The 14,076-nt window shown below is 51.0% G+C and overlaps 1 protein-coding gene and 1 long non-coding RNA gene across 4 annotated transcripts; one reads left to right on the top strand and one right to left on the bottom strand.

Moving 5' to 3' along the window:
* Nucleotides 1–244: 244 nt before the first annotated feature.
* On the top strand, nucleotides 245–12,985 carry LOC119363258. Its single transcript, XR_005173872.1, has 4 exons — nucleotides 245–335; nucleotides 451–466; nucleotides 545–697; nucleotides 12,122–12,985. It is a non-coding gene; the product is annotated as an uncharacterized LOC119363258 (long non-coding RNA).
* LOC119363257 (protein TIME FOR COFFEE-like) lies at nucleotides 3,933–10,521 on the bottom strand. 3 transcript variants are annotated; one of them, XM_037628573.1, is made up of 13 exons: nucleotides 10,020–10,521; nucleotides 9,777–9,928; nucleotides 9,362–9,686; nucleotides 8,872–9,268; nucleotides 8,702–8,753; nucleotides 8,441–8,530; nucleotides 8,070–8,319; nucleotides 7,911–7,980; nucleotides 7,737–7,821; nucleotides 7,214–7,651; nucleotides 4,767–7,110; nucleotides 4,506–4,682; nucleotides 3,933–4,394 (listed from the first exon to the last, which is right to left on the bottom strand). In XM_037628573.1, exons 1-13 carry the CDS (start codon nucleotides 10,519–10,521, stop codon nucleotides 4,387–4,389), a joined length of 4,890 nt encoding a protein of 1,629 aa, XP_037484470.1. In that variant the 3' UTR covers nucleotides 3,933–4,386. The 3 variants fall into 3 exon arrangements, with proteins under 3 accessions (XP_037484470.1, XP_037484469.1, XP_037484468.1); XM_037628572.1 differs by having other exon boundaries at nucleotides 4,506–7,110; XM_037628571.1 differs by lacking the exon at nucleotides 3,933–4,394 and having other exon boundaries at nucleotides 4,426–7,110.
* Nucleotides 12,986–14,076: the final 1,091 nt, after the last annotated feature.

Genomic DNA, 14,076 nt, shown 5'->3' with positions numbered 1-14,076 from the left:
AGCATCAATGGTGTCCTCCCTCATCACGACCGCGGGGGTTATTTCCAGGTGATTGTCGTATTCAAAGTTCTAGATCTAAGCATCGTAGTTTATAGTTTAGGGATTTGTTGAAAATAGCAGATAATTGGATTCTTAATAATTACGTCCCTCCTCTTCATGGCCGTGGGGTTTATTTCCAGATGATTCCTGGATTCAAAGTTCTAGATCTAAGTATCAATGGTGTCTTTCATCTTCATGACCGTGAGGGTTATTTCCAGGTGATTGCTGGATTCGAAGTTCTAGATCTAAGCATCAATGGTGTCCTCCCTCTCCATGTCCGCGAGGGTTATTTCCAGGTGATTGCCGGATTCAGAGTTGTATGTCTAAGCATCATAGTTTAGTGTTTAGATATTTCTTCAAAGTAGCTATTAACTGAATTTCTAATAATGTTGTTCTTCTTGTTGATGACAGTGGGGGTTATTTCTAGGTAATTGCCAGATTCAAAGTTCTATATCTAAGCATCAATGTTGTCCTTACTCTTCATGACCGTGAGGGTTATTTCCAGGTGATTGTCGCATTCAAAGTTCTATGTCTAAGGATCGATGGTGTCCTTCCTCTTCATGGTGGTGGGGTTATTTCCAGGTGATTGACGGGTTCAAAGTTTGATCTAAGCATCGATGGTATGATCCCTCTTCATGGCCCTGAGGGTTATTTCGAGGTAAGTGTTGAAAGCAAAGTTCTAGATCTAAGCAAGAAATATTGGTTAAAGTTGTTATGTTTACTGTTTATATAGAAAGCGAGTTGAAAGTGAAAATAATATCTTGGATCCAAATTGAAAGCTCGTATGTACCGAGGTTCTAAGAAAGTGGGGTTGGGAGGGGTGGGGTGGATGACGGGAGGGTGGAGGGTTTGTAGAATAGAATAGACGGGGCATCGATAATAGAGATCGAGTGACTGATGTTGGAGCAATGTTTGGCCACAGTGGAGGGTCACTCTTGACATACATACGAGTCCTCTTGTTGGATACCCCATCCAACACAACATCCTCATGGACCACTAAATCCTCTCACACCTTGGGGTCTCCTCTCCCACTCTTTTTTCTAAGATATGCCCCTATTGGTCCGATGGCTGGTAACAAGATAGTGATACCTCCTCTATATGTAACTTATAGGACATTGTTAGTTCTCTAGTTATTCCTTTCTTCTTCTTGGAAGAGTCAGGATGCTCATCGTACCCTCAATTAGTAGTTCCATTCGATGTGTAGCAATTTTATTAACCGGGTAGTCTTTCCATTTGGTGTCGTCACTCACAGAGATCTAGATCTCCCAATGTCCTTGAAAAGACATGTGCGAACCGTACCGCCTCTATCTCCTTCAGAGCTCGATTCAAAGGAATTTTACAGGATTTTCAGAGGATTTGGATCCTTTAAAAACTTTGCTACATTGGCCGTTTGATTCACACGATTGAAATCCCTAGGATTCATTCATACTCTACCTTGGAGGACATTTTAGTGCACTCAAACCTCTTTGTAGAATTCCTTTGTTTTCTCAGGTGCTATCAAACACTTCTCCACCATGTTTTTTTTAGAAAATGAGGATTACCCCAGCCTCTGCATCAGAATGATGCATGCAGACTCTTTATTTATCAAAGTGACCGAAAAGTCTGTGATCCCAAACAAGCTCGCTCAGAGTTAAAAAAAAGAATAAAAAAGTATAATATGCCACAAACGGCGAAATAGGACGAGATGACTAAACACGAACTTCTCCGCCATGCTTAATCATTATCTTTTTCCATCTCCACGCTTTTTGCCTACTTGAACCATAGATCAAATCTGAAGCCGACGATCATCAAACCATCATTCGCCGTTTCTGCCCACCGGAGTTCCACCGCCCCGCCCAAGGTTCACAGCGCGAGCACGGGCGGCCTACCCAGCCCCGCCGCTTGTGCCCGGCGCACGTAGCGTGCAAATCCAGTTGTCTGGCAACTTGGAGAACAGCCTGGCGGTGCTACGTCACGACGGCGACAGGGACACCAGATTTTACTGACCAAAAACAACAACTGGACACACAGAACAAGCACTGGCGCACACCTCTCTCCCCATCCCAATCAAAGACAAGAGTTTTTGGCAATAATGACAGGCCGTGGGGCCACCTGATGTGTGCATGCACAAGATATCGCAGCGAGATACTGCCACCAGTACTCCTACTCCTACTACTCCTACATGGCATCCCATGGACGGATGAGCCATGAGTGCGTGCTGGAAAGGAAGGCCGAGGCCACCCAAGCCAGGTTAACCCAAACAAACAATCCAGCACGCGATTAATCACATGTCACTAATCAACCTGGCAATCTGACCCACGGGTTCGTGCGCCCATAGGCACCCGACCCGAATGGGTAGGGTATGGGTTGTCGACTTCGCCCATGGGTCTTACCCATGGGTAAAGACCCATGGGTAACCCGATTAGTCATGGGTAGGGTATGGGTTTAAGTTTGTGCCCGTGGGTTACCCGATGGGTCACCCGATTAATATCAATAATTAATAAACTATTTGTTTCCTGTTATATTTTTCATGGGCAGTAGTCACAAAAAACAGAGCAAGGCACAATCATTACGACCACAACCATCACCAAGCTTATTCTGTATGTTATTCACACGCTTGGTATGGCCCATTTTCACCTTTAGCAAGTGGCCCATGCACAGAGCGCTGCACATATACATTCAACCCATAAAAGATGAAGCCTATGTAGTGTACACATGTCCATCAAATAAAAGAGAAGCTATCCTCAAAAAAAAAAAAAAGAGAGAGAAGCTGAACATTTAGTCCCACCTCGCCTGTTCGAGCACATGGGAGGGGGAGCCCCGTCTATAAAATGGAGACCGCTGGTTTATGTTGCCAGGACTGAACGCTGCATGCACAATACAACGTCTATGTCTTCTATAAAAAATAAAATTATTTAATTTTGTCAGACCCGATGGGTGCCCGATAGGGTCGGGTCACTCGATGGGTTCGGGCGTGGGTCTAAATCCATACCCATGGATAGGGTCATGGGTGCAAGATAGACCCGACAGAGTAATCGGGCATGGGTCTGGTAAAGGTTGACCCGGCCAAACCCGACACGACTGCCAGGTTGAGTCACCAAGAACCGGAGCGGTGCATGTGGACAAAAAGCTCCATGCGTGCAGACCCACTCCGGACAGGAAAGGGAGGGAGCGCCATGCCCTTGCGCCAAGGGAAAGGAAAGCGATGTCCCCCGGGCAAGGCAAAAATTTCCAGATACTTTACTTTTCAGCCTGCACGTCGGATGGCTGTTAGGCCGGACACGTGTTAAGGGCGAGAGCTTTGGTGGAGGAGAGGAGAGCGATCCATGTGAATGAGATCATCACCATCCAGCCCAAGTGTCATAGATAGATATAGATATATTAGATAGATAGATTGGTACGATTAGGAAGAAGATAGCGGCAGCACGCGTCCGTCCGTCCGTCCAGGCAAGTTAACAAATGGCGGAGTGGAAGAGTGGCGTGCCGGACTGCGCACCGGAAAGAGTAGCACTTTCGGATGAGTGAGCACTGCAGTGCCGAGTCATCACACATCCCAGAATTGCTCTGCTTTGCTATCTTAACAAGATTATCCATCCATCCATCATCCACCTTCTTGATTGATTCATTTCTTCTAATTACAACGCACACACCCAACAGGCAGGTCATGGTCATTCTCATGCTATGCTATGCTATGCAGCAACTACGACTACTACTTATCTGCCTTCTCTGCCTCAGCCCCAGTTGTTGTTTCTAAAGCAATCCAACATACTACTACTACTACTACTCCTTGAGAGATATTTCCCTCTCTGCCCCAAATTGTTTCTAAAACAATCCAAGCAGATGGTATTGACAAAACACATGGAAAAAAAAGGAAAGAAACACAGAAAGAAAGAAAAGAGGAAGGCAAGAGCAGCAGCATCACAAAAGTTTCCCTTGACCTGCATTCTAATTAAACCTTCTTCCTTCAGTTAAGACAACAACAAAAAGAACAAATCTAAAGAGACCAGAGCAGCAGTTGGAGGAGAGGGGAGGGAACAAGTTCAGAGAGACCAGCTTTTGACAATCTTGCATAAAACTGCTAAAAAAAAGGTTTTCTATGCACCTCCAGCTTTCCACCATGGGAGGATAACCTACTACACACAAGCATCACTCCCATCAGCCAACCGTTCCACATTTTTACTCCACAGATTGCCAGAGCCCCTGAATGGATGGAATGGGTGCATCATCCTCCTCATCGACGATCCGGCTCTCGCAGCTATGCCTCTTGCCACGCAATCGCTTCTTCCGCGCGCCGAGCTTCCGACAGAATTAGCAGTTAGCTCGCCGACTGAGATTAGCAGCATTCCCATGCTCTGGCGTCTGGGTCCTTTACTTACCTGACAAACACAAGGGTTTTATGTTAGTCGAAACAACTGAGTCAAGTTATATGGTGGCGGTACATGGAACAACGTCTGCAGGGGAAACAAGTATGGATAGAGGTCCATTACCAGCAGCAGGCTTCTGATCACTGGTAGGCTTTACGGGCATCGGCATTGAAAACGTCAATTGTGCCGCTGAAAGGTGAGAGTGAGAGTGAGGCGAACCACTCGCAGATTGCCCCGCTGTCCCAAGGTGCATAAAACCACCAGGTGCTGGATGAAGATTGGCCTTCATGTTACTGCCAGCTGCACTATGAGCCTTCCCCGCATCAGCTGGAATCGCAGATGTGGACATCGACATGGAACCAAGAGAGAGCATCGCAGACGAACCAGATACAGCATTCTGCTGCTGCTGCGTCTTGTCAGCCGAGCGCTTTTGGTAGAGGCCAGCACCAGCTCCAGCATTTACATGCTGAGGCGGACCTTGTGGCGCAAAGGCATTGGAGATGAAGAAGTGGCCGTGGCCATGGCCTTGTGGGAACGGCTGCTGTTGTTTCAATGAGGGTCCATGTGACTGCTGCTTACCACCAGAGTGAGCCATGTTTGGTTGCTGACCAAGGATCGATGGCATAGGCATACTGCTGTAGGGATTTGTTGAAGCCGACTTGGATCCAGAAGTCGAAGGAGAGTTCTTTGCTGCATGTTGTTGAGGTGATGACAATTGGACAACTGGCTGGCCACCCTTCGCAATTCCAGATGCAGGTGGGCTACCACCAGTACTTTTGGAGACCGAGTTAGATGGCGAACCAGAAGCAACAGGAGCATTTGAAGATCGAGATAGGTCCCCTGCTCCTCCAGTAGAAAGATTAGTAAGGGAGTGGCCAATCTTCGATGAACTCATGCTTTGAGACTGGTGATTCGGGGTGGAGAGAGCCTGCAGAGCTTTTGCTTGTTGATGGAGACCACTGTTCTTCATCATAATCAAATTAGAAGGCGAGGATGCAGCAGGGACAGAAGCACCTGAAGGTGGAGCTGACACTCTCATCGACGACGATGCCTTCAATTGAGGTGATTGACCAGGAACTCCGCCTTGAGAAGCGCTTGATGGATACATTAAATTCTGAAAGTTCGTCGCACTCAAACGGTCAGAGTATCCACTTGCATTACTCGGAGCAGCAGACCTGGGGCGAGAGTTCAGATGATTTTGAAACAATTGCTGCTGCTGCTGCTGTTTCTGAAGCTGTAACATATGTTGCTGGTGCTGCTGCTGTTGTTGCTGCTGCTGCTGCTGTTGCTGCTGCTGGAGTTGCTGCTGCTGCTGCTGCTGCTGGAGTTGCTGCTGCTGCTGCTGTTGCTGCTGCTGGAATTGTTGCTGCATCTGGTGCTGATGGTGTTGGTGCAGCTGCAGCTGAATTTGCTGCTGTTGCTGCTGCTGGGACATGGTTGGTGCAGATGGGGCTGCAGCTGACGTAGCTGCTGCAGTAGAAGCACTTGAAGATTTGCTGCTGCCTAACCCAAAGGCATTCGAAGATTCCGCACCAATAAGGCTCAAAGTGCGGACTGAGGGCTCATTAGCACTGCTACCAAGGAAAGGGTGCATAAAAGACTTGTTTTCTGGCTTAGAGAAAGAAAGAGAATGCTGCTGTGAATCACTCGGGTACTTTGCAGATGCAGATTTCTTTCTCTCATTATCTCCAGCACTTGGCGTTGAAGATGAATCCCCAGCCACAGATTTAGCTTCTGCAGCATTTTGATGCTGGGGTTTATGCTGTGCAGCTTGAACAGACTGGGCTGAAGCAAAATTGAGCTGAGGGTAACCATGCCGGCCTGCTTCTTGATGGCTCTGGAAAAGCGCATGGTTCTGTGCCAATGACGAGAAGTCAAGACCATTTGGAGCAGAACCAGGAGCGCCAAAGGGCATCACAAAAGGCTGAGATGAAGCAAGATCAATTCGAACCCCCTGGCTTCGACTGGTTGGTGGCTGCTGGTGGTGATCATTCGATTTCTTCTCACTCTGATTGCCAGCAGATGGCATCAACGCAAAATTTGGAAGATGCATTGGAATAGCAAAATTATGTTCATGCCCACCCTTCTGATGGTGTGAAGACTTGTCATCACTTGACTGGCCATCTTGCAGAGCCTTGTCTGGATCCTGTCGGTGAGCGAGGCCATGTAGTAGAACAGGACGCTGGTTGCCGCTCGAATAGCTCTGGGAACTGTTGGCAGCGGCTGCTGCGGCCGCGGCAGCAGCAGCATTAGCATTTGGTGCATATCCCAGCAACCCTTGTGATTGTTGTGGCTGATGCTTCTGAGAGGAACCAGACAAGCTTGGCATTGGGTTTTTCTGATGATTTTGTTGCTGCGTACCTTGCTGCTGTGATGGGTTCAACATGTGGGGAGAGTAGACATGCCCGTTGAAAAACGGTACACCTGGGCCTGGTGGTGCCATGCCTCGATATGATGGAGCTCCTCCAGCATGAGCAGCAGCGAGCTGGAATGGGTAGCCGTTCTGTAAGATGGCCAAGAACTGGGCATCACCCGGCTGCAAGTTGGCAAAGCTCAAGTTCATGGCCGCTGCACCAGGGTGTGCTGCTGAAGCGTGGGCAGTGGCAGATGATGGCATCGCACTGCTGGTGCCAGAAGATTTTGTATCTCCCATTCGATTGGCAGCGGCAGTTGCAGCTGCTACTGCTGCAGCATGTTGGTTGAATGGAAAGATGAATGTTGGCGCTTGCTGTAAAAAACAGAGGGTGCACGGGAAATTATATAAGGAAAAAAATACCAAAAAATACCACAAGATACTAGTAATGAATAGCATAAATCCACGACAAGCATACCATCATGTTTGGTGGCATGGGAGAGGACTGCTGCGCTTCAAGAGCTGGAGGTTGCTTCCTTTGGTTTGATTCAGCAACACTGGCACTGCTGGATGCCGCTTTATCCTTGGAGAGGCTCCCCTGGAAAGGAGAAGGCACCATTGAAGGAGCCTTAGTTTCTTGCAGCGGGGCGTGTGCCCGAACAGGGTAGCTCCCCTGCATTGGGTTCGCGAGAAGGGAGGCAGCCTCCGCAGGTGGTACGACGCCCATGTTGAATGGTCCTCTTGGACCAAAGAATGGTGCAGATCTTGTGGCGGCGGCAGCAGCGGCTGCAGCCGCTGTTGTGGGCCAGAAAGAGTTCATCTTTGTAATTCGCTGGTGGTATTGGATCTGCTGTGCGATGTAACAATGTGTAGCACAGCGCTTCGGGCGTACTGGCAGTGGAGGCAATGCAGGATGCTGCAATGTAGGAAACCTTTAGACTTGGCAAAGAAATTCACTCCAAAGACAGAAACCACACCATAGGTGAAGTGAGAAAGCGAACCTGTAATCCAGCAGAAGTCCCTGGCTTTATGTCCATAGGATGATGAAGCCCAGGAGCTGATAGTCCAGGAACAGGAGCAATGTAACTGCCAAGGTAAGAACAACATATTTTAGACCACAAATCCTTCAGGGAGCAAGAGTGCGTGTAAAACATCGAACAGCAGTGAAAACTCACCTAAAAGGAGGGAAAGTCCCCATCCAGCCGCCGACGGTCATTGGCATAGGCGGTGAAGCAGCAGGTAGAGCTGCCAGATGAGGAAAAACCCAAATCAACAAAGAATCACCTTTTACAAAAGCAGTGAGAAAATGGGGAAGAACCAGGCGAAATTCTTACGTGATTTCTCATGCTTGACCTCGGACTTTGAGGGCTTTTGCTGCTGCGGCGGCAGCAATGGCGGCTGTCTGCGCTCAGATGGCGACTTATCGTCCCCTTGGCTGGGCTTCTCCAAATCCAGCTGCAGCGTGAGCTTCTTTGGAGCAAGCTCCTCCGCCGGAATCCTTTGCGCCTTGTCGTCCTCCAGATTGATCTCCAGGCCTCTCCTGGTCCTCTCGCCATCTTTCTTTTCAGAATTTCCTCTCAAAGCCTGAAATCGGAGGAAAAGATGAACAAGAAATGGACCGATCAGAATCAAACATCCAATGCTCCAGCGGCTAGGGAGGTCAATCAACAGAATTGGTGAAACTGAAGCAGACAGAGGCACCCACCACGTCCATCTCAGAATCCAATCCCTTCTTATCCGCATCAGGGTCGGAAGAGCCATCTCTATCAGGAGATAGCTTCCCAGGAGGGGGAGCCTGGAACAAGCACAAGGGGAGAGAAAAAGGTGAGATAAAAAAAGGGCTGAAAAGAAAACAAAAAAGCCAATCAACAGTTGCGGCAAAAAATTGTCGTTTTCAATCTTTGCCCAGCAAATTCCGCAAGACCAATTCAACCACACACACAAACATATGAAAGCATATACCCACCATGAGATCAATGCAAAACTTTTCTTGCCGAGCGCCATCAGATGCCAGCTCACTGATAAAAAAATAAAGAAATTCACACGAAATTGTGAATATACTAATCAGATCGGCACAATCCAAAGGCAATAATGGTTATCACAACACCAATAATATAAAAAATCCAAATGGCCCACCTCTTTGTCGCGGTGGTGGCCTCCCCATTCCTGGCCTCAGAGCCGACCGGCGCAGCAGCCTCGCCGTCGGGCTTGACTGCTGGTGCCGGCGGCTCGGCGGGCCCGGGATCCCGTCGATCTGATTCGCTGGTCCGGAGCTCTGGATCTCTTCCTCTGTGGTCCTCCCTCTTCTCTGGCTCCCGGGTAGCCTCCTGCTGCGCACCAGCGGTGGCGGTGGCGGTGCTGCTGGCGCCACTTTCGGCCACAGCCGACACCGACACCGACGGCTTCGCATCTGATCTCGCCACCGGAGGCACTTCAGGCCTTGAGGGCGGCTCTGCCGTGTCCGGTTTTGCTGGGCTCGCCGGGCGGTTCTCGTTGTCGTACTTGACGAGCCGTGGCCGCTTCCTCTTTGGGGCTGGCAAAAGCAGTGAGGAAGTTTATTAGACCCCACAAAACCAAAATTAGCAACAAAAAATCATTGCAAGATTAAAATTGACGAGCTGCCTACCTATAGTGGTGAGAGAGGCTGAATCTGCCGGCCGGACGCCAGATGACGACGGAGCCGGCGAAGAGTTCCCGGACTTGGCCTCCGGCGCGTCCTTCTGCTCCGGCTTGTGGTTCATGTTCTCCTGCTTGGGAGGGCAGGGGAACTGCCGCGTCAGGCCAAATAGCACCTCGGCGACCTCGATCTCCTCCTGAATGAACGATGGCGACTTGGAAATCTTTGCTGGTGGCGGCTGAGGCGGGGCTGCCGAAGGAGCTGAGGCCGGCGACGGCCGCTGCTTCGGTACGGGCCCAGAACCGCCGCTGCTCCCACCGCCGCCAAGTGTTTTCTGCGAGACACCGGAGAGAGAGGGAAATCAGTAAGGGCAGGAGTTAAGAATCATGAGGGGAGATGGATTCTGTCGGCCTGAAAAACGCACCAGCTTTTTCCGAACAGGGGCGGTGGCCGATGTGGAAGCCGGCGAGATCGGCCGTGAAGAAGGCCGCTGGATCTGCGAGCCGTCTACAGCGGCGCCGCCGCCGCTTCCACCGCCGGGGCCTGTCCACTCGTGCGAAGACCTCTTGGTAGAAGCTGCGGAAAACACGAGGAACGCCGGTGAGATTAGGGAAACAGAAGCGGCAAGAAGGGTGAAAAATTGCTTGTTTTGCGGTGCATAGCATACCTGAGCGCGCCTTCCTCGGGACTGGAACGCCGATCATTTCGTCGGCGGCCTTCCACACTATGGGGCCCTTGGGATTGGAGCCCCCCTTCCGGTGCATCTGCTGCTGGCCGTGGTGGTGGTGGTTGTTGTAACCGCCGCCGCCTCCGCCGCTGCTGCTGCTGCTGTGGTGGTGCGCGGCGCTGGGCTGGGGCGGGGACGGCGGAGGCGCCGTGCTGGGCGACCGCCGCTGCACAGGCGGGTACCTGGGCGCGGAGGCGGCGAGCTCCTCGTCGGCGTCGTCGTCGTCGTCGCCGAGGCTGTCGTCGGAGGTGTCGTCGCCGTCGTCGCGCCCGTTGCCGTTGAGCATGAGCCGCTCCCCCCGCCTCCTCTCGGACCGAGGCGAGTCCCTCGGGCCCGCGCCGCCGGAGACGCCGCCGCCGTTGCTCCTGAGCCGCCGCCGCGGCGGTGGCGCCCCGCCGGACATGGCCAGTGCGGCCCTCCTGCCTTCCCGGATCCGCTCCATGTCAGATCTGAGGCATGCGCCTCCGATCTCCCTCCTAGTCGTCGCCGCGTCGCCGGAGTCCGGCAGACACCGCCGCCGCCGCGCAGATCCACGCACCAACCGCCTCAACAAGGCAGAGGGAGAGCCCGCCCTCCTTCTCCTTCCCCTCGCGCTCACGAGTATCTCCTCCCTCTCCCTCTCTCGATGCTACTCCTCTCCTAGAGGAAGAGTGCTCTCCTCTCGTCTCGTCTCCCTCGGCTGGAAGGAAATGGCTGCTGCTTCTCTGGTCTGGTGTGGCCTCCTCCCCTCCCCTTGTGGCTCGCTTTCTAGGCCTCATCCTCTTTTTGTCGCTGCCCATGCCCGCATCCGACGGCCAGGATCCGCCCGACGCATCCGACGGCCCCGCCCCCGCGCCTGCCACCGTGGCCGCCCCCACCGCCTAGCACCCAACGGAACACGCGATAAAATCTCGTGGACGCTTCCTTACGCAACAAGCATGGCCCGATGACCGACACGTGGCGGTGCGCCCGAGCGAGGTGAAACCCCGAACCGTCCACGGGTGGGTGGGTGGCTGATGGCGCCACGCCCATTTGTTCCCTTCCCTAACAAATTTTTTTATCCTCTAGTAAAAACTTAACACTCCACGCAAAATAAATAAAGTAAAGGAATAAAGAAATGGCGCTACGCCATCGATCGGCTTTGGCCCGGGACCACCACACGCGGGTCCGCGTGGATGGGCCTGATCTGGACAGTGCGGAGGGTTTCACCCGGCTGACGTGGCGCCTGCGCGCACCGGTCGCTGCGGGTGGGTTAAAAGGGCACGAGGAAAGTCTCTCCAGGCAGGCAGTGGAGGCGGGTGGGCCCCACAGCGGGCCCGGGTATCTCTCCGTCTCATCCGCTTTCCTATTCTTTTCTTTTTCTCTTTCGCATAACGTTCTGCTCGTGGGCTCAGACGTGGCGGGGCGGGGTGACGTACGTGGGGCCCGCCGGCCACCAACCTTCACCGCACTACTGCCCTACTTCTACTCTCAATGGATTAAGATATTCCTTAAAAACACCCACTAGTTTAAGCTAAATTCTAAAAAGTGCACGCGCACTATTCAGACGAGTCGAGCGGCCGGCTCCTGGCCGCACGATCTCGCTCCTATCGTCCCGCGCGTTGGTCAGGTGGTACCTGGTCGGGGCGGTTTCCCGATCCGACGCCGCTCGACGAAGCCCATCTGTTCTTATCCATTCGTCCCGTCCAGCCATAGCGCTCGCCGCTCCGGAGAGCTTCTTCCACGTCGTCTCGCCCAAGGCTGTCGGTGCCGTCGTGGACTAGGTGCTCGCCTCCTTCCCCTCCTCCATCCTGCCCTCCGAGCTCTTATGTTCCCTCCGCCGCTCCTTCCCCAAGGCACATGACGACGGTCACGGCCATCTGCTCCCCCGCCCCGGCTCCCCCAAGGACCCCCCCTGTGAGCGCTGCTCGTGAGGGCCTTCCCACCGCTAGCTCCTCCACCGGTAGGACGCCCAGCCTAGCCGGCTCAAGCAACAGGCGGCATGTCACTAGCCCAAGCATGTACCATCTTCTCGATTGAATAGAAGATTTGATAGAGATCTCATCGTTGTTTTGTGTATGCAGCTGCTGCTACGAGCTTGCTCTAGCCGGGAGCTTGCTCTAGCCGGGAGAGGACAGGAGGAGGAAGCGCGGGTGGAGGATCTTGTCCAGTCTGGAGCAAGAAAAAGAAGAAGATTGCTAGGAATGGAGTTCTTCCGTGTGCCGCTATTTTTGCTCTTTGCTCAGTGCATTCATGTTGAGTCTAACAAGACGAGCACAAGTTGGAGTGTTGCCGTTGCTTTGGTCACGGTGTCACTAAAGTTTTGTTGGCTTGTAATATAGTCTAGTTACACATACATTGATATTTAGTTGGCAGAAAAACTAGTTGCACACATATATGCTCAGTTTGGCTTGTAATTTAGTCTAGTTACACATATATTAATGTTAAATTGGCAGGACACTACTTGCACACACATATGCGCAATTTGACGCGGCAATGTAGTCTAGTTGCACACACATTGATATTTATTTGGCAGGACTAGTTACACATATATGCTCAGTTGGCTCGGCAATATTGTCTAGTTGCACACATATTGATGTTTAGTTGAGAGGACTATTGGAACATCCATATGCTCAGTTGGCGCAATAATGTAGTCTACTTGCACACACATTAATATTTAGTTGGCAGGACTATTTTTGGCACACACATATGCTCAGTTGGTTTGTAATTTTGTCTAGTTGCACACGCATTGATGTTTAGTTGACAGGACTATTTGGCACACACATATGCTCAGTTGACTTGTAATTTTATCTAATTGCACACACATTGATGTTTAGTTGGCAGGACTATTGGCACAGTTGGCTTGTAATTTTGTCTAGTTGCACGCACATTTGATGTTTAGTTGGCAGAAGGACTATTGACATACACATATGCTTAGTTGGCGCGGCATGTAGTCTAATTGCACACATATTCATATTTCTTGCAAGCATATCTCCTTCTGCTTGCTAGTACTTGGCTACATGCAATTCATATGAGCCCTCATATTAGAAGGATCCTATAAGCACATGCGTGTGTTGCATGCTGTTTGGAGTAGTTTTCTCTTTGATGGTTAATTAGCCCAGTTAGCCATTGGAGTTCATCCAATTTGGCTCTTTATTTAGTACTAGTTGATCATTGTAGTATTCCTAGTTGGATATGAGCACAGAGAAACTTGCACATTATGGCTATACTTAGTTGGCAGCTTTAATTATCTTGTTTCTTCACAGTCGCATGTTTTGTTGGCCTCTCTAGCAGTTGTACTTGTACACGAACCTCATAGTAGTTGGCTCCATTTATCATGCAAGTTTCTTTTCATGTACAAAACTGATTTAAGTTGGCACCCCTACAGTTCGTACTTGCATATGAACTTTACAGTAGTTGGCATCCATACAAGGCATGGTTGCACATGAACCTTATACTAGTTGTCATCATTTAAATTGAGTATTTCAATTAGACAGAACAACACAAGTTTTCTGTCTTAATTATTTCAATTAGACGTGCAAGTAAGCAATTAGACCCGCATACTCTCGTCGGCGTAATAGCTCACACATGGTCGTGGATTTGCACACTCTCGTTGGGATAGTCGCACACGCGTGACCACAGAGTTGCACACTCTCGTCGGCATAATTGCACACGTGCGGCCATAGAGATGCACACTCTCCTCGGCATAGTCACACATGCATGGACACAGAGTTGCACAATCTCGTCCGCATAGTCGCACATGAATTATTGTGGGAGGTGCTCACACCCGGCCGTGGAGTTGGACACTCTCGTCGGCATCGTCGCACGTGCATGACCACAAAGTTGCACAATCTCGTCCACATAGTCGCACATGAATTGCCGTGGGAGGTGCTCACGCCGGCCGTGGAGTTGCACACTCTCATCGGCATAGTCGCACATGCATGGCCACAAAGTTGCACAATCTCGTCCGCATAGTCACACATGAATTGTCAAGGGAGGTGCTCACGTCCGGCCATGGAGTTGCACACTCTCGTCGACA

The sequence above is a fragment of the Triticum dicoccoides genome, chromosome 2B (genome assembly GCF_002162155.2).
Source record: "Triticum dicoccoides isolate Atlit2015 ecotype Zavitan chromosome 2B, WEW_v2.0, whole genome shotgun sequence".
Lineage (NCBI taxonomy): Eukaryota > Viridiplantae > Streptophyta > Magnoliopsida > Poales > Poaceae > Triticum > Triticum dicoccoides.
The sequence above is the reverse complement of the archived record's forward strand: the minus strand, read 5'-3'. Positions and strand labels throughout refer to the sequence as shown.